This window comes from Drosophila arizonae, chromosome 2 (genome assembly GCF_054131065.1).
Source record: "Drosophila arizonae isolate 15081-1271.41 chromosome 2, UAZ_ARI_1.0, whole genome shotgun sequence".
Taxonomy (NCBI): Eukaryota; Metazoa; Arthropoda; class Insecta; order Diptera; family Drosophilidae; genus Drosophila; species Drosophila arizonae.
The window spans coordinates 236,328-256,241 of record NC_142922.1 but is presented as its reverse complement, the minus strand read 5'-3'; the positions used below and the strand labels follow the sequence as shown (position 1 = coordinate 256,241).

General features: G+C 41.1%; 5 protein-coding genes across 11 annotated transcripts; 4 read left to right on the top strand and 1 right to left on the bottom strand.

The window, feature by feature from the left end:
* Positions 1-27: 27 nt before the first annotated feature.
* Positions 28-3,645, top strand: dmt (dalmatian). 3 transcript variants are annotated; one of them, XM_018013799.2, is made up of 6 exons: positions 28-494; positions 554-685; positions 747-887; positions 1,005-1,163; positions 1,232-2,889; positions 3,150-3,645. In XM_018013799.2, the coding sequence occupies exons 1-6, from the start codon at positions 170-172 to the stop codon at positions 3,420-3,422; spliced, it is 2,688 nt and encodes an 895-aa protein (XP_017869288.1). In that variant the 5' UTR covers positions 28-169; the 3' UTR covers positions 3,423-3,645. The 3 variants fall into 3 exon arrangements, with proteins under 3 accessions (XP_017869288.1, XP_017869281.1, XP_089332397.1); XM_018013792.2 differs by having other exon boundaries at positions 1,217-2,889; XM_089476271.1 differs by having other exon boundaries at positions 354-494; positions 565-685; positions 1,217-2,889.
* Positions 3,646-3,728: 83 nt separating this feature from the next.
* LOC108617970 (protein VAC14 homolog) lies at positions 3,729-6,686 on the top strand. 2 transcript variants are annotated; one of them, XM_018013881.2, is made up of 9 exons: positions 3,729-3,977; positions 4,047-4,197; positions 4,365-4,595; positions 4,666-5,131; positions 5,191-5,517; positions 5,578-5,686; positions 5,804-6,100; positions 6,156-6,398; positions 6,455-6,686. In XM_018013881.2, the coding sequence occupies exons 1-9, from the start codon at positions 3,880-3,882 to the stop codon at positions 6,594-6,596; spliced, it is 2,064 nt and encodes a 687-aa protein (XP_017869370.1). In that variant the 5' UTR covers positions 3,729-3,879; the 3' UTR covers positions 6,597-6,686. The 2 variants fall into 2 exon arrangements, with proteins under 2 accessions (XP_017869370.1, XP_089332409.1); XM_089476283.1 differs by lacking the exon at positions 4,365-4,595.
* Positions 6,687-6,786: 100 nt separating this feature from the next.
* LOC108618021 (pre-mRNA-splicing factor RBM22) lies at positions 6,787-8,292 on the bottom strand. The gene has a single exon (XM_018013930.2). It carries the CDS (start codon positions 8,151-8,153, stop codon positions 6,867-6,869), a length of 1,287 nt encoding a protein of 428 aa, XP_017869419.1. The 5' UTR covers positions 8,154-8,292; the 3' UTR covers positions 6,787-6,866.
* Positions 8,293-8,468: 176 nt separating this feature from the next.
* Positions 8,469-10,881, top strand: abs (ATP-dependent RNA helicase abstrakt). The gene has a single exon (XM_018013891.2). It carries the CDS (start codon positions 8,647-8,649, stop codon positions 10,504-10,506), a length of 1,860 nt encoding a protein of 619 aa, XP_017869380.1. The 5' UTR covers positions 8,469-8,646; the 3' UTR covers positions 10,507-10,881.
* A 167-nt stretch (positions 10,882-11,048) lies between these two features.
* On the top strand, positions 11,049-19,851 carry Gel (Gelsolin). Of its 4 annotated transcripts, none has more exons than XM_089476275.1 (8): positions 11,049-11,206; positions 13,795-14,050; positions 14,670-14,862; positions 15,918-15,992; positions 17,158-17,353; positions 17,411-19,122; positions 19,218-19,343; positions 19,560-19,851. In XM_089476275.1, the coding sequence occupies exons 2-8, from the start codon at positions 14,007-14,009 to the stop codon at positions 19,617-19,619; spliced, it is 2,406 nt and encodes an 801-aa protein (XP_089332401.1). In that variant the 5' UTR covers positions 11,049-11,206; positions 13,795-14,006; the 3' UTR covers positions 19,620-19,851. The 4 variants fall into 4 exon arrangements, with proteins under 4 accessions (XP_089332401.1, XP_089332400.1, XP_089332403.1 ...); XM_089476274.1 differs by having other exon boundaries at positions 14,667-14,862; XM_089476277.1 differs by lacking the exons at positions 11,049-11,206; positions 13,795-14,050 and adding an exon at positions 14,057-14,195.
* The last annotated feature ends 63 nt before the right edge of the window (positions 19,852-19,914 follow it).

Here is a 19,914-nt window from a genome sequence, read left to right as displayed (position 1 = left end):
ATCTATCAGCTGCTGCTTGCGAAACTTATCTATGCTTATCGATAACATGTCTAACGATTAGCTAGCAGCTGCGGCCCTGTGTAACAACAAAGTAACAAAAATGGCGGGAAAGCATTTAGTGGATGTAAATGGCGTTTAATTTAGTAAATTATAACATGTTTTAACCAAAATGGTGAAATCAAATAAAATAAAAGCACGAACAGTGCGTGCTGGAAACAAATCAAATATATCAACAAATACCCGAACAACTTTAACAAAGCTAAACAATAAAGCTATTTTGGAAACGGCAACAATAACTCCCAGTAGTAAAGAGTTAAAACGCAATAACTTAGTCCAAGTACGCAATTGCATTGTGCGAATTAAACGACTTAAACTAAATGCAAGGGATCCGACAACATACGATGTAAATAATACATTAACAACTGCGCAATTAAAAGATGGGAACAAGGAAAACCGGGACGATGCACAGGCAAGGAGTTACTCATTACAATCAGGCAAGCAAATAAATGCGCATTATTCGCATAATCTCGACACTCTAACTTTATTACTACAGGTAATTTGCAGGGTATGGGGAAGGCGCCCGAGAATGCTGACAGGCGAAACTTCAAACTAACAGTTACGGACAAGAAAAATGTGGACCGAAGGGCAAAGAGTTTGAGCAACTGCCAGTCCACACAGCACTCAGGTAAACTATAAAGTGTATTTACCTAATATACCTATTCGCCTAATCATGCACAATATTTTAGACTTCTCAATAAAACCTTGTCGAGTACGCATACTTCGCTTCGCCAATAAGCAGCTAGAAAACCCACCACCCGCTCAAATGGCAGATGCTGGCAAGAAGCACCTGAGCGACGAGCCGCTAAGGAATTGCACTCAGCACCAAGGTAAGCAATTTACGTTAACCGCTCACAAAAATTTTAGAGCACGTGCAGACAGCACTCAGGTAGACAAATATGTAAAAGTACCATATTTATCTGATCGAAATAAACATATTACCTTAGATTTTTCGATAAAACCCTGTCGCGTACGTTTACGCCGCTGTTCCACTGTTCAAGATATTGCTAAGAAGCAGTTAGAGAACCTACCACCTGCGCGATTCGTAGATGTTGGCAAGAAGCACCCGGGCGCCAAGCCGGCAAGAAATTGTCCGCAGCATCAAGGTAAACAATTAACGAAACGCCTAATGATCAGTTAACCACTCACAACATTTAAGGTACTGTCACCGTAGCAAGTCAAGAACGTATCTTACGTGACGCAAATACTCAGGATACGTGCCAGAATGGGCAGGAGAAGTTGAGTATGCCACAACGTATGCCACGATTTTTTCATCGAGATCAGCCACCAGCCAGAACACGTTCTTCGGTGACAAGGCAAGTCTATGACTTTCTTTCCCAGTCCCAAATCGAAGACGATGAAAAGCCCGATCCGGCGGCGGATATAATAAAAAATATGATTGAAGATGGTCGAGCCTGTGCGATGACTCGCTCAAAAACGGGCAAAACACGTGCACGCGCTGTACGTAAAAAAGTGCGTCCAGTGGGCAAACGAAAGCAGTGCTCCGTTCGCAACATAGCTGGAAAGGATCCAATCATTGCTTACGAGGCGGAGCAACCACACCTTTCTCCCCTCTGCGAGGAGCAAAACAATTTAAGAGTAGATATTGCACCTGAGCAAGCAGAGACACCCGTCCAGCTACCACCAACGACTGCAGTGGCACATAAAACAGTTGTTGAGGGCGCCTATAGTCCATTAGCGCGCTCTCTCATGCTCAATCAAACCAAGGCACAGCAATTCACGGACAGGCGCCTTGAACTGCTACATATGGCCAAGAAATGTATTAGCACACCGCTGAATGGTAGGAGCAATACAGCTCTAGATGCAAATACAGCTATATTTTCTCCTGTGCGAGGGAATTCAGACACAAGACAAATGTCGCCGCTACCTTCAGCGGCTACTCCTAGTGGCGTCAGTTCTCCTTGGCGGGTGCCTGACGAGACGCCGCTGCCTAACACTTTTGAGTTTGGCCTGAACACATCACAATTACCCTCCTACTCGAGTGATTTTATACGCAAGCGGCATGTCTATTTACCCGGTGATCCTGAGTGCTCTGCTTCTATTGAACAGGACATTAGCTCCGTTGGCAACGATTCAGATAGGGAAAATGTTCCGCCATCAGCAGTAACAGCAGAGACAGCCACTGGGCCGCAGTCATTGACGACAATCAAGCCAGTGGATGATAACGAAAATGTGACGAATCTTGTGCAATTACCTAATCCGCGACGAGCACTTCAATATCGTAGTCCTTTAAAGGACATCAATATATTGGATGTAGTTGTACTGCCATCGTGGAAGAAAAATGTTCAACAAAAAAACAATACCCCTACAAAAGAGTCCCTGAATAGCAATCAACAGCAAGAATTCAACAGCAATATTCCAGGACAACAAACCAGCAAGAACCCCACAAAAGAATACCAGACCCGGTATGAGCAGCAGGAACTCAATAGTTATAGTCCAGAACATCAGTGTGCACGGGATAAGCAGGAGCAGCAGCGACAAGGCTGTGATCTGTTTGGCTTCGAGGATTTTCTCAGTGAAGAAGATGAAATCTGCGTCCGGGAGCCTAACCAAAGCGTGACGAAAAGTTGCACCGAGACAACACTACACGAAAAGTTGCAGCGGTTGAAGAAGCTGCGACCTGTACAGCAGGAGCTACCCCAGGTATCGCAAGCCCCTATGCGACATGCTTACGATGATTTGAACGCACGGGAGCCCCGGCAGCGTAACATCAAAGATATGCTGTGCTCCACAATGATTGGTAAGGAACCGACGAATGAATCAATAGCGTTATTTAAAGATATCGAACCAGAGACAACTTTTGATGAAAAGGTGAGTGTTAAAATTCTCGAATCTATTCTGCGCTTGACAAACACACGACGCTTTTTAGTCTGAAGCATCTGTGTTTGCTGATGCTGCGCTAAATTAAATCAAAATCAAAATGACTATATATTTTGAGTGAGCCAACAGGGCCGCTAAGATTTAAGCTCATCTTCAAGCGGTAGTAAGCAGCTCGTACAAAATTAAGTTAAATTTTAATAGCTAGTCCAATTTAAGTAAAAAACTAATGAAATCCGTTTGAATCTCTGTAGAAGCCACGTCGGACTTACGTGGTGGAGAAACCGAAGCGGAAGCGGAAGCAGCGTGTGCGTGTTCTCTTCATCGACTCAGATTCATCCGAAAATGAGGACGAGGCCAACGAGCACGGTTCCAAGAACAATAGTGACGAATTGCCCAAAAGGGCAATGCCACCACAGAAGCGAACGCGCAGAGATGCAGAACATGAGGCCAAGTTGCAGCAGTTCATCACGAGCTTCAATCAAGAGTGCTCAGAGGTGGAAAAGTTTCCACTGATCATAGAATAGATGGGATCACAGCGCAGGCGTAAACTTATTTGTTTTCCCTTTTATGTTACTTTTTATACTCCCTTACACATAAACCTTAACTTAAAGTTAATTCTCACAAAACATTGCTGTAATTATCTATTTGAATTGGTTTCGATTAGTTTAAAAATGTAACTCAAATGTAGGGATTAGATATATATAGCAGGATGGCAATATATACACGTTTTTATTGATTTCCAGTTAATCCATTACTTGCGTACACTTTTTTGTGTAAATAAAATAATGGGATGGAAATTTTGTGTATGGTCATTTAATAATATTAATCAATTGTCCACAATTGATTGCTTAGTGGCAGCTTCACTAAACAGCTGTGCGAGACATAGTGGCAACACTGATCAAGCAGCTGCACATAACAGTGGCAACACTGCGAAAAAAGAACAAGCTTTAAATATTTTTATTTTAAAATACAAATAAAACAATGGAGCCCCCGTATGCACCTTTAAGTGAGTCCTGTGCTAAAGCGCTGGGCGACAAAGTCTACGAAAAGCGGAAAGTAGCCTCCCAAGAAATTGAGAAGTAAATATTACAAAGAAAACGCCCTCTTTGCAGCTGCAACAGACATACTAATTATTCATAATTCTACAGAATGGTCGGTGAGTTTAATAATAAGAATAATGCAACACAAATACGAAAGCTGATCGAAGTGCTCTCAAACGACTATGCCACATCACGCGATGCTAATCGGCGCAAAGGAGCGCTCATTGGGTTGGCTGCAACGGGCTTAGGGCTAGGCAAGGTAAAAACTTTATGTATTAATCATGAATATACCCTTATATATGCTATAACGAATTTCTGTTTTGATTTGTAACCGGGAGATATCTAGATATCTATTGCTTCAACTGTCACTTATCATGAATGCATGACATTATCACATTTTTCTGTTTATCGTTACCTTTTGCTAAGGATTCGGATAAATACGTGAATGAGCTGGTGACACCCATAATGAACTGTTTGTCCGATCCAGACTTGCGCGTACGTTACTTTGCCTGTGAATCCCTATACAATGTGGTTAAAGTAGCCCGTGCAGCCATTATACCGTACTTCCCAGAATTATTCGCCGCTCTATCGCGTTTGGTCACCGACTCCGATCAAATGGTGAAGGACGGCAGTGAACTGCTGGATCGCTTGCTAAAGGTTTTATTGAAACCATTATATTACAAAATAGCGAATAGAGAGAGAGATATTTACTGATCTATTCCTGCAGGACATTGTCACGGAATCGTATGAGACCTTCAATCTAGAAGCCTTCATTCCGCTGCTTAGGGAGCGCATGTATGTGAACAATCTGTTCGCACGTCAATATGTCATTTCGTGGATCTCAATCCTGAATGCTGTACCCGATATTAACATGGTTAACTATTTGACTGAAATATTGGATGGTCTCTTCGTCATGCTAGAGGATAATACGCCGGAGATACAGCCCATGTGCGAGAACACGATTAGTCAGTTCTTAAAGTCTATACGAAATGATTCCTCCTCAGTGCGTATGGAGGATACAATCAACACGTTGATAACACACGCACAATCTTTGAACGAATTAATCAAATCCATTGCTATTTCATGGATAAGAGAATTCGTGCAAATATTTGGCCCAAACGTGTTGCCCTATGCGAGTGGCATATTCACAGCTATTTTGCCATGCCTTGAATACAATGTGGAGTCCAAGCGCAGTGAGTGCATTCAAGCAGAGATTATGTCTCTGTGTAAGTATTGAAATGTTTTAATTTAGACATCAAGGAGTGCGCTGTCTCTGTGAACAACTCAATGATGCAGCTGGTATCTTCAAAGGAGTTCAAAACCCAGAATGTAGCCAAAATTGATTTACGTTCGATTATGGAAGTGCTCTCGCAATACCTCACGCACAACTCAGTGCACACAAAGATTGCAGTACTTAAATGGATACATCACCTCTTTTTAAATTTTCCCAACGAAATGGCGTTGCACGGCAGCAATCTGAACAACAATCTATTGGCCACGCTATCGGACAACTCGGATGAGGTGGTTCTGCAAAGTTTATGTGTGCTGGCTGAGATAATCAACTCGCAGGATACAAAGGGTGGGTCTCTCAGTGTTTGACTTATTCAGTAATTTAATAATAATAATGGTAATTATTTAGATCTAGATGACTTTAATAAGCCACATTATCGTAAATTTTTGCTGAGCCTGCTGAATCTGTTCACCGAGGACAAACTGATATTGGAAAACCGAGCCAGTCTTATTATTAGGTAAAATAACACATATTAAATAAATGCATTGTAACTGTGGGCTAGTGTATGACAGCACCCATAGCCAAAGACAATTGCTTCGATACATATACACAAATGTACACTAACCATTTTTAGAAACCTGTGTGTTCTACTGAATGCCGAGTATGTCTATCGCACCTTTGCTGAGATCATTGCCGAAGGAGTGCTCAATCTGAAGTTTTCTTCTACGCTTGTGCGACTCTTAAACAATATATTGCTGACTTCAACAGAACTGTTTGAGTTACGCACTAGCTTGCGAGAGATTTCGGATCCAAAATCAGCAGACCTCTTCCAATGCCTTTACAAAAGCTGGGTGTGCTGTCCAGTGTCCACGTTGTCGCTTTGTTTGATCGCTCAGTGTTATCAGCATGTCTCTGAGCTAGTTATTCTATTGTAAGTGACAAGCTCATCATTTTCTCTTTATCATATGTAATGCCTTGTTTTTCAGCTCGGATGTAGAGATTACGCTGGAGCTGCTCTGCGAATTGGACAAGCTTGTTCAGCTCATTGAATCTCCAATTTTTGCTGCCCTGCGCCTAACACTTGTTTCCAAATCGAATAAGTGTGCTGATGCTCAATACTTGGCACATGCGCTCTTTGGCATACTTATGTTGCTGCCACAAACTGTTGCCTTTGAAACTCTCCGCAATCGTCTCCAATGTGTGCCTACCTATTGGAGTCGAGAGCCCATGTGAGATACCCTAAAAAAAAGGGGTATATATATACAAATAATGATTTTACTTGCAGTGATGAGCGCAACTCGTTGGAGTACAGGAGCGGCATCGACTTTTCTGCACTTCGGGCTCATTTCATTGAGCGGCAAAAGTCGCAACGTGCTCAGCGTCTAATACAAAGGAAACGTTCCGTAATTACGCCGGATAATAACTAATTTGATATATCAAGTATTTTATATCTGTGATTAAGCTAACAATAGGCATAAAGTGTAATTTTTAAAGCAAATATAAATCTGTGTCATGTTTGCAGTTGAATGTTTCTATAGGAAATGGCTGATTTCGTTCATAGTCAATTAGAATACATGATCGATCTCAAAGCTAGTTCAAATGGAAGATAATATTAACTTTTTTTTTATTTAAGACGTCCTTTTATTTGTTTTATTGAGGTAGCATTAGCTACATGATATATTGATATAAAATGAATATTATTTCTTTATGGCGCCCATGCGACTAGCATCCTGGCTGGGATACGGCATTTGTCCAGGCGGTGGTGGAATCGAATCGAGATTCACACCAGAGGTACTTGTGGTTGTGCTATTTGGGGCCGAAGCAGCTCCACTATTACCGCTGCTTGGGAGTCCACTGTAGGGCGCTGCAAAATTAGGTTGGGCGTACATCTGATATGCAGAGGCCGGCACTAGATTGGAAGGCAGCTGATGAAGCTTCATACCTGCCGGCATGACATTTATTTGTTCCTGGCGTAGATTGAAGTAGTCGTTTGGCTTAGCACTCGGAGGTGGTATGCCTGCAACATCGAAACGGCGATCTGTCTTGGCGGCGGTGCTCTGCTTGGCTTGAGAATGGGCCCACTTTATGCTAACCTTGCGACCCTGAATTACCAGTTTGTTGAAGGTGCGCTCGGCAGCTAACTCGGCGGCACTGCGTTTGGTGTATTGGACAAAAGAGCACTGCTGGCGCGGCACAAGCGCAATGGAACGTATCTCTCCATACTGATAGAATTGATCACGTATTTCCGGCTCAGTGATTTCTTCAGGTAAATTGCCAACGTAAAGTGTTGTTATATTACGATCTTCCGGCGGCTCCAGCGTGGGTAATGAAGCGGCACGCTTCATTATCTTCTCGGCAACGGGATCGTTGCGTCCGTAGTATCGGTCTTTAATGTTCTGCTCGCATAGTGGATCGTCCGGCTCGTTGGGCTTGTCATGCCGATAGGGACACTCCTCGCCACGTTTGCATTCGCCCTTCACCCAGAAAGAGCAGATGTGAGGCCTATTCCTTTTATAATAAGGCGCTGTACGTGCCAGTTTCGATAGCATTTCGTTTGCAGCCAATGAGCGTCCTACGGTACCAGCTGCTTCAGTACCATCTCCATCCTGGAGCTGGGCATCAATGTTCTGTATGTAGAACTCCTTATTGACATCACTCTGTGGCATAGTGTCTGCCACTTTCAGTGCTGCGTCGCGCACCTGGATGGGCAAACCATACTCCAAATCCAGCAGACACGTCTGGCACACGTTCTTCAACCGGGCACACGTTTGACATACTTCAGTCTTCTTAAAGCGCATTCGCGCACCTGGGCACCAACGGAATATGGTAAAAGGCCGGGTGCAGATTTTGCATTCCTTGCCGAAGCGTTCCTTGATCATGCGTACGTATGGATTATCACCCAGGCAGGTCTGGCAGAGGATTGGGAATTCGGCGTCCTCCCAATTCTGCCGATTATATGTATTTGTCGTCTTTGACATAGACATGATGACGAAAATTAATATTCACTCAATTACTATACAAGATTACACTGCTCAGTTTGCAAGTGGTTCGTAATTAGTTCGAGTTGACGTCTAAGAAGAAATAAATGATTTCTCGATAATTTGCAATGATAGCTCGATATATATCGACTTAGCCAGCGGTAACGCTCGCTGACAGCTGGGTAAAACCACTAACCACTTTTATATTTATAGTACTAAAGTTGTTTTAAATGTGTTACAAAACTTTAGTTGCACTATTTGAAAATTGTGCCGACCGAATAAATAAACTATCAACTCATTGTTCCGCAGGACTGGTCAGTGTCCACAGATATATCAAATCATAAACGGTCTGGCAGCAGAAAATTAAAAATATTATGGTGCTGCCAAACTGCTGATATTAAAATTTTGAGCTTATCGATTTGACCCATGTGGCAGCACCCTGCTGTTGGAAACGTTTGGATTCAGAGCAAAAAAACTCCGTTCATGTAAATAAATAAATATGAGTACATCTATAAAACGTTACAGACGTAACTCCAAATCGTCTGATGAAGAAGAGAAGGAAGACAATTATGTGCCCTATGTACCTGTTAAAGAACGGAAAAAGCAACATTTGATGAAACTAGGCCGCATCGTTCAACTCGCCACTGAAACAACACATCCCAAATCTTCTAGCGAAAATGAAAACGAAGATGATGCACAAGGGACCCAGGATGCAGAGACTTGGGGTCGCAAATACAACATCAGTTTGCTGGACCAGCATACAGAGCTTAAAAAAATTGCGGAAGCCAAAAAGTTGAGCGCCGTGGAGAAACAGCTTCGAGAGGAGGAAAAGATCATGGAGAGCATTGCGCAGCAGAAGGCACTGATGGGTGTAGCGGAATTGGCTAAGGGTATACAGTATGAAGAACCGATTAAGACATCATGGAGGCCACCGCGCTATATAGAAGCCATGCCCGAGTCGGAGCGGCAGGCTATACGTAAGCAGCTGAGAATCTTGGTGGAAGGCGAAAATGTTAGCCCTCCCATTCGCAGCTTTCGCGAGATGAAGTTTCACAAAGGCATTCTCAATGGTCTGGCTGCCAAGGGAATAAAGAAACCAACGCCCATACAAGTGCAGGGTCTGCCAACTGTACTTGCTGGCCGCGATTTGATTGGCATTGCCTTCACGGGCTCTGGCAAAACGCTGGTGTTTGTGTTACCGATTGTAATGTTTGCCTTGGAACAGGAATTCCGTCTGCCCTTCGAACGCAACGAGGGTCCATATGGCCTCATCATATGTCCGTCACGTGAACTGGCCAAACAGACGCACGAAATCATTCAACATTACAGTAAGCATCTGCAGCTGTGCGGTATGCCTGAGATTCGCTCCTGCCTGGCTATGGGCGGACTGCCCGTATCCGAGGCACTAGATGTGATATCGCGTGGAGTGCACATTGTGGTGGCCACTCCTGGACGACTCATGGACATGCTGGACAAAAAGATACTTACATTGGACATGTGTCGGTATCTGTGCATGGACGAGGCGGATCGCATGATTGACATGGGCTTCGAGGAGGATGTGCGTACTATATTCTCGTTCTTTAAGGGTCAGCGGCAGACGCTGCTCTTTTCTGCCACAATGCCCAAGAAGATTCAGAACTTTGCACGCTCTGCGCTCGTCAAACCAGTGACAATCAATGTAGGACGTGCTGGTGCCGCCTCCATGAATGTCACCCAGCAAGTAGAGTATGTGAAGCAGGAAGCCAAAGTGGTCTACCTGTTGGAGTGCCTGCAAAAGACGGCTCCTCCAGTACTTATCTTTGCCGAGAAGAAACAAGACGTAGACACTATACACGAATATCTACTGCTCAAGGGCGTCGAGGCTGTGGCCATACACGGCGGCAAGGATCAGGAGGAGCGTTCACGTGCTGTCGACGCATATCGTGTGGGCAAAAAAGATGTTCTTGTTGCCACAGACGTGGCCTCCAAAGGTCTAGATTTTCCCAATGTTCAGCATGTGATCAATTACGATATGCCCGACGATATTGAAAACTATGTGCATCGCATTGGTCGCACAGGTCGCTCTAATACCAAGGGATTGGCGACTACACTGATCAACAAGATAACCGAGCAATCTGTACTACTGGATTTGAAGCACCTTCTCCTGGAAGCCAAGCAGGAGGTACCCGACTTTCTTGACGAACTGGCGCCTGAGGCGGAGCATCAGCATTTGGATCTGGGCGACTCGCATGGCTGCAGCTACTGCGGTGGTCTTGGCCATCGTATAACCGAATGCCCTAAATTGGAGGCGGTGCAAAGCAAACAGGCCTCGAATATTGGCAGGCGCGACTATTTGTCTAATACGGCTGCCGATTACTAAAATGTAAAAAATAGCATCTAAATAATAAGACAACAATTCTACAGAATTATTTTTAGAAAATACAATATTTACACTATTTTACAAAATAAGAAAAATCCATGAGCTTAATGTTTATTCATCTAAATGAAAAACAATTTGAGTCAAAAAAAAATACTTTTCACAAAACCATTATACTCTGATTTCCCATTTTTAATGGGTTCAGGGTATAATAATAATTTTATATCAACAAATTAGTTAAGCTTTCAAAACAGTTAGGGTATTTTACAAATTGGGTAAAATTTTAGAAGTAAATGCACTGCTCTTTGCATATGATAATCTGTCACCTGTTAAACAGTGTAATAAAGCTTAGTTGGACTTAGGTTCGCAGAATTAAAAGCTGGGTATTCTCTGTGATCTCTAACCCGGTTTCTAAGAAAGCTTAAATTGTGATTTTCAATTGTTTACAGTTATGTTTTGCGAATTGTACTTAATCTGAGCCAAGCTCCCACTATCTGATCGTCTGTCTTATCAAACCGGAGAGGGCGACTGTGCTTGATTTCGCTTTGCTTTCTAGCGGCCTTTTATAAAGTCAACGACAATTGTTCAGTTTCGTTCAGTGTCTAAAGCTGCGTTGCTTCGATCACTACATACGAGTGCCGCGATTTTGTTTAGTTGCTTCCAAAGCCTGTAAGCTTTCAGTTCATCTCGTTGACAGAGAAGCGTAAGTGATTTATTTACTTAGTGTATATGTATGTGTTTGGTTGTCTTGATAGAGTGAATAGATCAGCTGCTCTGCTTAAAATTGTGTGAAATCTAGATAAATATACAAAATTAGAAACTATATAATTTAATATTGTATGTACATGATATACTTCATATGAATGACTTAAAAGCATGAAACACCAATTGATAACCTGTGGCTCGCAAAATCGAATCATTGATCAATTGTACTTGTGTATATACATATTATATGTTTTACTGATTAGGGTTATCAACTGCTGTGAGCTGAGCTTATCTTGGGTTAAAGCCTTCAAATGCGTAATAGTGACTTGTATGTATATACACATATCTATATATACATATGTGTATGTAACTCAAGTCTTTTCCGAAAAAGAAAAGCAAAATAAGCAATCCAAAAAGTACAATAAAATTAGAAACTTCAAAGGATTAGTATCTCGAGGACCTAAAGATATATTTGAATAATATATACATATATATTTGTCCCCTCATTTGAGAATATGTAATTGCATTTAAATTCTTATTTCAAGAACTACGCTTTTTGTAACCATTATATATTCTATGTGTAATTTTATGTACACAGATAGGAGGAAGAAATATTTACCAATTATTGTTTATATTTATCACATTTAAAATGACATTAAAACGCTGTACTCTTGTCTATTTTAAAATGCATATATATTGAAGTAAATATTTTTTATGAGTTAACGCGTTTTGAAGTACGATTTGTTAATGAGTTGTTAAACATGAATTTGTGAGTTCTTTTTGTGCTGCTTCTTTTCTATCCATTGTAGTTAACAATTGTTGAGGAAGATGACGTGTGCTTGAGGTACAACACTTGGAATACATATTAAGAGCTAGTTGAAAATCAAAACACGTCGCATTTATATATACTACAATATATATGTACACAGATTGTCCAATAACAGGTCGAACTTGAAAATCACAGAGAAAATACATGAATAAGGCAAATAAACAATGTGAGCATTGTCGCTTATCATAAATCGTATATATACATAAATATGTATAATGTTTATAAAACTCGTGACCCAGTTGAGAAAAGAGAAAAGGGCTTGCCGATGGTGCTATTTCTTTAATCGTGACATCAACCGAGACTCACATGTCGTCATGTTGCAAACTTAATTACTTAAAATTATAATTAGAAAATAAACAAGTAAGAAGGCTCCAGTCGAGACTGCTCGACTAGGAGATACCCTGAACCCTCTAAGCTGATATTCTAATTATTCTGCACCTCTTTTATGCACACATACATACACATGCATCCACACGCACACATAAGTCTGCGCTCTGCTAACTGCGCAGTAAGCAGCGACTGCGCTTGGGCTGCGCTGCAGTGTGGGCAATATTATGAGAATTTATTTGACGAATAATTTCTTTTGTAGACACACGATCTTAATAAAACTTTCAGAGTGTAATCATATGGTGAATATGTGTGTACATTCCAAAGCACAAGTCTCTAGTGCTTGAAATGCGTTTTTTACAAATTGGGGGAGAAGGGGGCGTGGTATCCAAAATCTGTAAATTACAAAATCTTTGTATCGATTAACTTTACACACAACACAAATTTGAAGACTCCAGGTCTAAAAATGTTAAAATTAGGCTAAAAAAACAAAATCAATTTTTCGATTATCCTCGATAAAAAAGTTATCGGCCGATTTATCGAAAAAATAAAGCAAACTCGTATTGCGTATGGTACACACGAGTATGCATGCCAAATTTCAGCTCTAGCTCTTATAACTTCTGAGATCGACGCACTCATACGGACGGACGGACGGACAGACGGACGGACGGACAGACGGACAGGGCTATATCGACTCAGCTCGTCACGCTGATCAAGAATATATATACTTTGTGGGGTCTGCCACGCCTCCTTCTGCCCGTTACATACTTTTTCACAAAACCATTATACCCTGATTTCCCATTTTCAATGGGTTCAGGGTATAAAAAGTAAAACGTGCGTGACGCGTTTTAATTGGCAGCTTCAATAAGTGATATTAAAACTAAAAACTACATGTTGTTATCTAAGCACCATAAAACGTTTAAGCTTGCTTAACGCTGAAAAAATGAAATCAAGCTTACGAACAACAGTTAAAGGAAGTCTGTGGGAATCCTGAGCCGGTTCTTATTTCAACACCGTATATTTTTAATATAATATAATATAATAATATAATATATATAATAATGTAATAATATCATATACAATATATAACATATTTGTATATGAAAAGAATACTAATATTAAGTGTTATTAAACATGTGACAAATAGGGCCCTATATCACATATGATATTATCAATGCTCTGGTATATAATATATAATAATAATATAATAATATTTTAGTCTATATCAGAGTGGATATTTAAATATTGAAAATTATTTCATTTGATTTATTGTACAGATAATAAATTATTATTATATAGATATCATGATATAGATATCTTGTGAATTTAATTTGTTTGACTTGGAGTAAGGTGCGTTTCATATCAAATAATGTTTATGTCTCATGTTTTTATCAATGCTTTAATAACCTGTTGTTCTTTCTCATTCACAGTTCATTCTTCTCTTTTCTGTGTTTAAGTTGGGAAAGATAAAAACAAAGACGAATACTACATAATAATAGCAACCATTCGACCGACACAAGCTGCTACACACAAGCGCATATATATTTATATATATCAAGCAACAATAAACAAAGGCGCTCAGCGAGTAGCCTCATCCCCTGTCGCTCGCTCCATCGCCCCCAGAAGCCAACGCCGCCACGAAATGGCAAAGCGAAGCGCCGCCCGTCATCTGGCAGTCATCTGCAGGTAATGCAAGCGAGTGGTTCGCTAGCTAATAAGCTCCCAGTTTTGAATAGAGCAGAGCAAAGTGTAAAAAAAAGCTATTTTCTAGTGCAAATATTACTTATACGGCGCGAGCTCATAAATAACGCAATTATACATATACAAAATTGTAAGTCTTAATCAGATTTTCCGCATTTTTATCAGACTGAAATTCTGATCTAGAATGTGCCAAAAATCTTAGACTTTATTGTTCTGATAATAGTCACTTTGAATCGAAGTTTTAACGACGTCCTTATTTGTTGACTGATTTAATAAGTTTTATTAGACAACTCTCATAGATTACCTTTTTAGGTAAATAAATAGTGCAAATAGTGTATTACTCATAGGCCGCGAGCGCGTTCATTAAAAGAATATCAATTGTTCATGCTCTCATGCTTGTCAACTATGTATATGTTTGGCCAGTTTTTCGAGTACAGTACATCAAACGACAAGTGAGACTCTCCGCGTTTGAACAACCTTTTATGGTTATGACTCACTGACATTGAAACCTGTGACAGTCCGGTTCAGCTAGATAGGTCAACTTGTTGCCTGAAAAAGCCGTTTAGTTGAATAATAGAAACTGAATTATTTTCACTTTTAGCAGTTTGGTCGTATTCATCGGCATTGCTACGAGATTCTGCTCAGCCGGCACATTCAACACTCGGCCCGCGTTCCCAGTCCCAACTGCTGACGTTCAACCCGCTAGTGGCACCAACAAGCAGCCAGCCAGACGCATCATGCATCCAGCTTTTGCCAATGCCGGTCGTGCACCTGGCCTAGAGATCTGGCGCATTGAAGTAAGTATATTTATAAAAAAATAGTATAAGGAACATTTAATTATTTATTTATTTATACATTTATTTATAAAAAAAAGTACTATGAACATTTTCGCATATCTGATCATTAAATTTCTAACGAAGTTTGTAATATTAATATTTATATTTATGAGAAATCAAATAGAACATTTCTTGTAACATAGCAAGGCCATTTAACAAGTGTATTCTCAATGTCTAATAATAATGTTTGAATTTCACCGAAGAAAAGAAAATAAAACGAAAATACTTAGGGAACGACCCAATATATGAAAAAAGTGAAAATTCATATGAGGAAATATTCTATATTTAAATGTTCTTAATCTTTTATTATCGATAAGTTTGGCATATATAGTCTTCTATCGTGTATAGGTGTCTTAGAATACGCTTGCAATTTCACTTTTATACACTGCATATGCGAGGGAAGAGTAAATAAATAGTTGTTGCCGCTGCATGTTTACATCGTTTGGGGGAAAGTTCGACACCCACGCTCGAATGCGTTGTTCAGCGAGCGGCGCCTCAGCGGCAGCTGTAGCCATTGGCATGCAAAGTGCTAGTACACACACACATAGACACACTTACTTATAGAGACGCACAAATACATACATATATACACACGTGTTTGCATTAAAGGAATTGTTGACTGGTGTCTGATGCTGGTTTCTATTCACTGACACGCAATATGAACAACATATGTTTGGCCAGCGAAGCTTCACTGTATGTGTCTGTGCTGTCAATACGACCAGTGTGTGTTAATTTACTGAGAAACAGCATAATTTATTAGCTCCTGCTGGCAAATGGCAACAACTTTTCCTTATGTTTGTTTTTGTATTATTTTGCCTTTGTTTATATTGACTTAATTTTATTTTTTTTTTAAATAAATATTTTGATTGTTCCAGCACCCGAAATAGAACATTAATATATATATATATATATATATATATATATATATATATATATATATATATATACATATATATATATATACATATATACATATTCCTTTATATACTCATGTCTGTGCAATTTTGGTGTTCTAGAATTTCGAGCCTGTGCCGTATCCCCCAAACAACTATGGCAAATTTTACACTGGAGATTCCTTCATCATACTGAATGTAAGTAAAATATAAAAATACAAAGAATAATAATAGTGCAATAATGATAAATATATGAATATATTTTCTTTTTATATGAGAATAATATGAGAATAAGTTGAATAAAAAATTTAAAAATAAAAAATATTTATAATAGGGTATACTATCTCCTATGTTGAATTCGTGTTACTAAAAATGTTAACCAATTAAAAGAAGATTTGTTAATGTAATTATCTATAATGAATCATTTTTGCTGCCTTTTATTTTTATTCGTTAATTGATTTGTCGTATTTTGATCTCAATTTATGATTCACTTTAATAATAAAATAACTAAAAAGCCTCATTATAATTGACTTATGACTAACAATAAGTCCTTTGTGAACTTACATAGTGAAGATCTTTTTATTTTTATACCCTGAACCCATTGAAAATGGGAAATCAGGGTATAATGGTTTTGTCAAAAGTATGTAACAGGCAGAAGGAATCATCGCAGACCCCATAAAGTATATATATTCTTGATCAGGGCGACGAGCTGAGTCGATATAGCCCTGTCCGTCTGTCCGTCCGTCCGTCCGTATGAGCAAAAGGATATCAGAAGATATAAGAGCTAGAGAGCTGAAATTTGGCATGCATACTCGTGTATACCATAGGCAATACAAGTTTATCATATTTTTTAAATAATAAGAATAATCGAAAAAGACCTGGGGACTTCAAATTTGCGTTGTATATAAAGTTAATTGGTACAAAGATTTTGTTGCCTACAGATTTTGGATACCACGCCCCCTTCTCCCCCAATTTTTAAGCATTTCAAGTACTAGAGACTTGTGCTTAAAAATGTACACACATATTCACCATATGATAACGCTCTAAAAGTTTCATCAAGATTGTATGTCTACAAAAGAAATTATTCAACAAATAAATTCTCATAATATTGCCCACACTGCAGCGCAGCCCAAGCGCAGTCTGCTTACTGCGCAGTTAGCAGAGCGCAGGCTTATGCGTGCATGTGTATGTATGTGTGCATAAAAGAAGTCCAGAATGATTAGAATATCAGCTTGGAGGGTTCAGGGTATCTCCTAGTCGAGCAGTCTCGACTGGAGCCTTCTTACTTGTTTTTATAGATAATTACTATATACATATAATAATAATAATATTAAGACTTTACTTGCTTCAATTAAATTTGTAGACCAAGCAGAACCCGAAGGACAAGCAACTCACATGGGATGTGCACTTCTGGCTGGGCTCGGAGACATCCACTGATGAGGCTGGAGCTGCGGCTATTCTGACAGTGCAATTAGACGATATCCTCAATGGAGGTCCCGTGCAGCATCGCGAGGTGCAGGATCACGAATCACAGCTGTTCCTCAGCTACTTCAAGAACGGTAAATATTGTGTAGTGTGTCAAGATGATTTTTGAAGAACTCTTTTCCCCTGTACAGGTGTGCGGTATGAACAGGGTGGCGTTGGCACCGGATTCAAGCACGTGCAGACAAATGCCCAGGGCGAGAAGCGCTTGTTCCAGGTGAAGGGCAAGCGTAATGTGCGCGTGCGGCAGGTAAATCTCTCAGTCTCCTCGATGAACAAGGGTGATTGCTTCATTCTGGATGCTGGCAATGACATCTATGTCTACGTGGGTGCCCAGGCCAAGCGCGTGGAAAAGCTGAAAGCTATTAGCGCAGCTAACCAGATCAGGGATCAGGATCACAATGGACGCGCCCGTGTGCAGATCATCGATGAGTTCAGCACGGAGATGGATAAGCAGCAGTTCTTCGACGTGTTAGGCTCTGGCTCAGCCGACCAGGTTCCTGAGGAGTCGTCCGCTGATGAGGATGGTGCTTTCGAGCGCACAGATGCTGCCGCAGTCACACTATACAAGGTGTCCGATGCCAGTGGTAATCTCCAAGTGGATACCATTGCTCAGAAGCCACTACGTCAAGCCATGCTGGATACGCGCGATTGCTTCATTTTGGACACTGGCTCCGGCATTTTTGTGTGGGTGGGACGTGGCGCTACTCCCAAAGAAAAGTCCGACGCCATGGCTAAGGCACAAGAGTTCTTGCGCACCAAAAAATACCCAGCTTGGACCCAGATTCATCGCATTGTCGAGGGCGCCGAGTCGGCTCCATTCAAGCAATATTTCGACACTTGGCGCGATGTGGGTATGTCTCATACCCGTCTGATACGCTCCGCTTTAGACATCGGCTCGGATGAGTCTCTCGATGTGGATGAGATCGATGCTGTCGTGCAGAAGTTGAAGAAAAGCGGTGGTCGCGCCATCGGCTTCATGCCCGATCATGGCCAAAACAGCATCAAGGATATTACCCAGTATGTGTCCAAGGCGGGCAGCAACGAGGTGTTCCGCAACCATGTGCCTTTGGAGGAGGAGCTGCCGCTGCTGGGTTTCGGCTCCTACGTGCTTACTTACAACTATGAGGCCAATAATGGTGACAAGGGCACCATTGTTTATGTCTGGCAGGGTGCCAAGGCCAATGCGGCTGTCAAGGAGCGTGCCTTCGAGGATGGAATGGCCTTGGCCGTCGAACAGAATGCTTTGTTGGTGCGCACCACACAGGGCCATGAGCCTCGTCACTTCTACAAGATCTTCAAGGGCAAGCTGTTGACTTCCTATACGGCATTACCTGTGTCCGCGCAGCTGTTTCGCATTCGCGGCACGGTCGAGAGCGATATCCACGCAAGCGAAGTGCCTGCTGATAGCTCTTCGCTGGCTTCTGGAGACGCGTTTGCTCTAGCTTCCACCAAGACGCACAAGGTTTTCATTTGGCAAGGACTGGGTGCTTCTACTTTTGAGAAGGAGGCGGCGACGTCACGCTTTGCGAACTACTGGAAGGATGCGGAGCTGGAGTTAATCGAGGAGGGAGCTGAGCCCGACGACTTCTGGGAAGATCTGAACGGCGAGGGTCAGTACGACCGTAGCCTGGACGATCAAACTCCACCACTGCTCGAGCCACGGTTATTCCACTGCCGATTGACACGCGCTGGGCGTACTAAGGTCGAGGAGGTCGCCGACTACCAGCAGGAGGATCTCGACACGGATGATGTCATGCTGTTGGATGCTGGCGATGAGATCTACATGTGGGTCGGCTCCGGCGCCACAGCCGAGGAGAATGGCAGGATACTGGACATGGCCAAGGTAAAATAGTGTTCAACACAACCAAAATCAGGTCTCCAGTTACTGCAATCTTAGTAAAAATTCCTTAATGACCCACTTTATCCATTCGATTATAGCGCTACATCAGCTCGGAGCCAACCGCCCGCACCGTAGACACTGTTAGCATTATTCGGGTGACCCAGAGTCAGGAGCCTCGCGTCTTCAAGCGCATGTTCCCCTCTTGGGACGACAACTACTGGCAGGTTGGTAAAACTCTAATAAAATCAATTCGTTGCTCTTCACATTTAAACATAACAATCGCCTGCTTTTCATAATTCTGTTTTCGCATGTCTAATATCAAATACTCCACTGAATATTGTGCGTGAGTATTTCAGCGCCTAATGCTTATAAATCATATATCATTCAACAATTTCTTCTACTATCTCTGAATGCATTTTGAATTCTGTTTCCCTTTGTAGACCCTGCCTTCCTATGAGGACATCAAACGTCAGGTTCTGGATGCCAACAATGAGGTCTAATACTCCCTCGGCTAGAATACTCAGCAAACTTGACCAAAAATTTTCTTTCGTTTTTTCCTTAAAAAAATATAGAATATATAAAATATATTTTGCAATTAATTGTTTGTATTACATGTAAATGTTTTGTAGTCAAATTCCTAATCGTAGTACACTTTCATTGACCTGTTTTATATATTCCATGCGTTTTCCAATTTTTGTGGGTAATAAATGTTCTATTTTTTTTTTCTTGTAAGTTTTAATTTTATTTTAAGAAATACATGAACATATTGTATTCTAGAATATCTTCTACATATTT

What these genes read in the sequence shown, in the direction of transcription:
- dmt (XM_018013792.2), top strand. Translation starts at nt 170, where the DNA reads ATGGTGAAATCAAATAAAATAAAAGCACGAACAGTGCGTGCTGGAAAC. An exon ending in GAGTTACTCATTACAATCAG is followed by an intron (nt 495 to 553) that starts GCAAGCAAATAA and finishes TTATTACTACAG; the next exon opens with GTAATTTGCAGGGTATGGGG. An exon ending in AGACAACTTTTGATGAAAAG is followed by an intron (nt 2,890 to 3,149) that starts GTGAGTGTTAAA and finishes GAATCTCTGTAG; the next exon opens with AAGCCACGTCGGACTTACGT.
- LOC108617970 (XM_018013881.2), top strand. Translation starts at nt 3,880, where the DNA reads ATGGAGCCCCCGTATGCACCTTTAAGTGAGTCCTGTGCTAAAGCGCTG. An exon ending in GCCTCCCAAGAAATTGAGAA is followed by an intron (nt 3,978 to 4,046) that starts GTAAATATTACA and finishes ATAATTCTACAG; the next exon opens with AATGGTCGGTGAGTTTAATA. An exon ending in CGAGCCAGTCTTATTATTAG is followed by an intron (nt 5,687 to 5,803) that starts GTAAAATAACAC and finishes AACCATTTTTAG; the next exon opens with AAACCTGTGTGTTCTACTGA.
- LOC108618021 (XM_018013930.2), bottom strand. Translation starts at nt 8,153, where the DNA reads ATGTCTATGTCAAAGACGACAAATACATATAATCGGCAGAATTGGGAG.
- abs (XM_018013891.2), top strand. Translation starts at nt 8,647, where the DNA reads ATGAGTACATCTATAAAACGTTACAGACGTAACTCCAAATCGTCTGAT.
- Gel (XM_089476274.1), top strand. Translation starts at nt 14,007, where the DNA reads ATGGCAAAGCGAAGCGCCGCCCGTCATCTGGCAGTCATCTGCAG. An exon ending in ATTCCTTCATCATACTGAAT is followed by an intron (nt 15,993 to 17,157) that starts GTAAGTAAAATA and finishes TTAAATTTGTAG; the next exon opens with ACCAAGCAGAACCCGAAGGA. An exon ending in GGGACGACAACTACTGGCAG is followed by an intron (nt 19,344 to 19,559) that starts GTTGGTAAAACT and finishes TTCCCTTTGTAG; the next exon opens with ACCCTGCCTTCCTATGAGGA.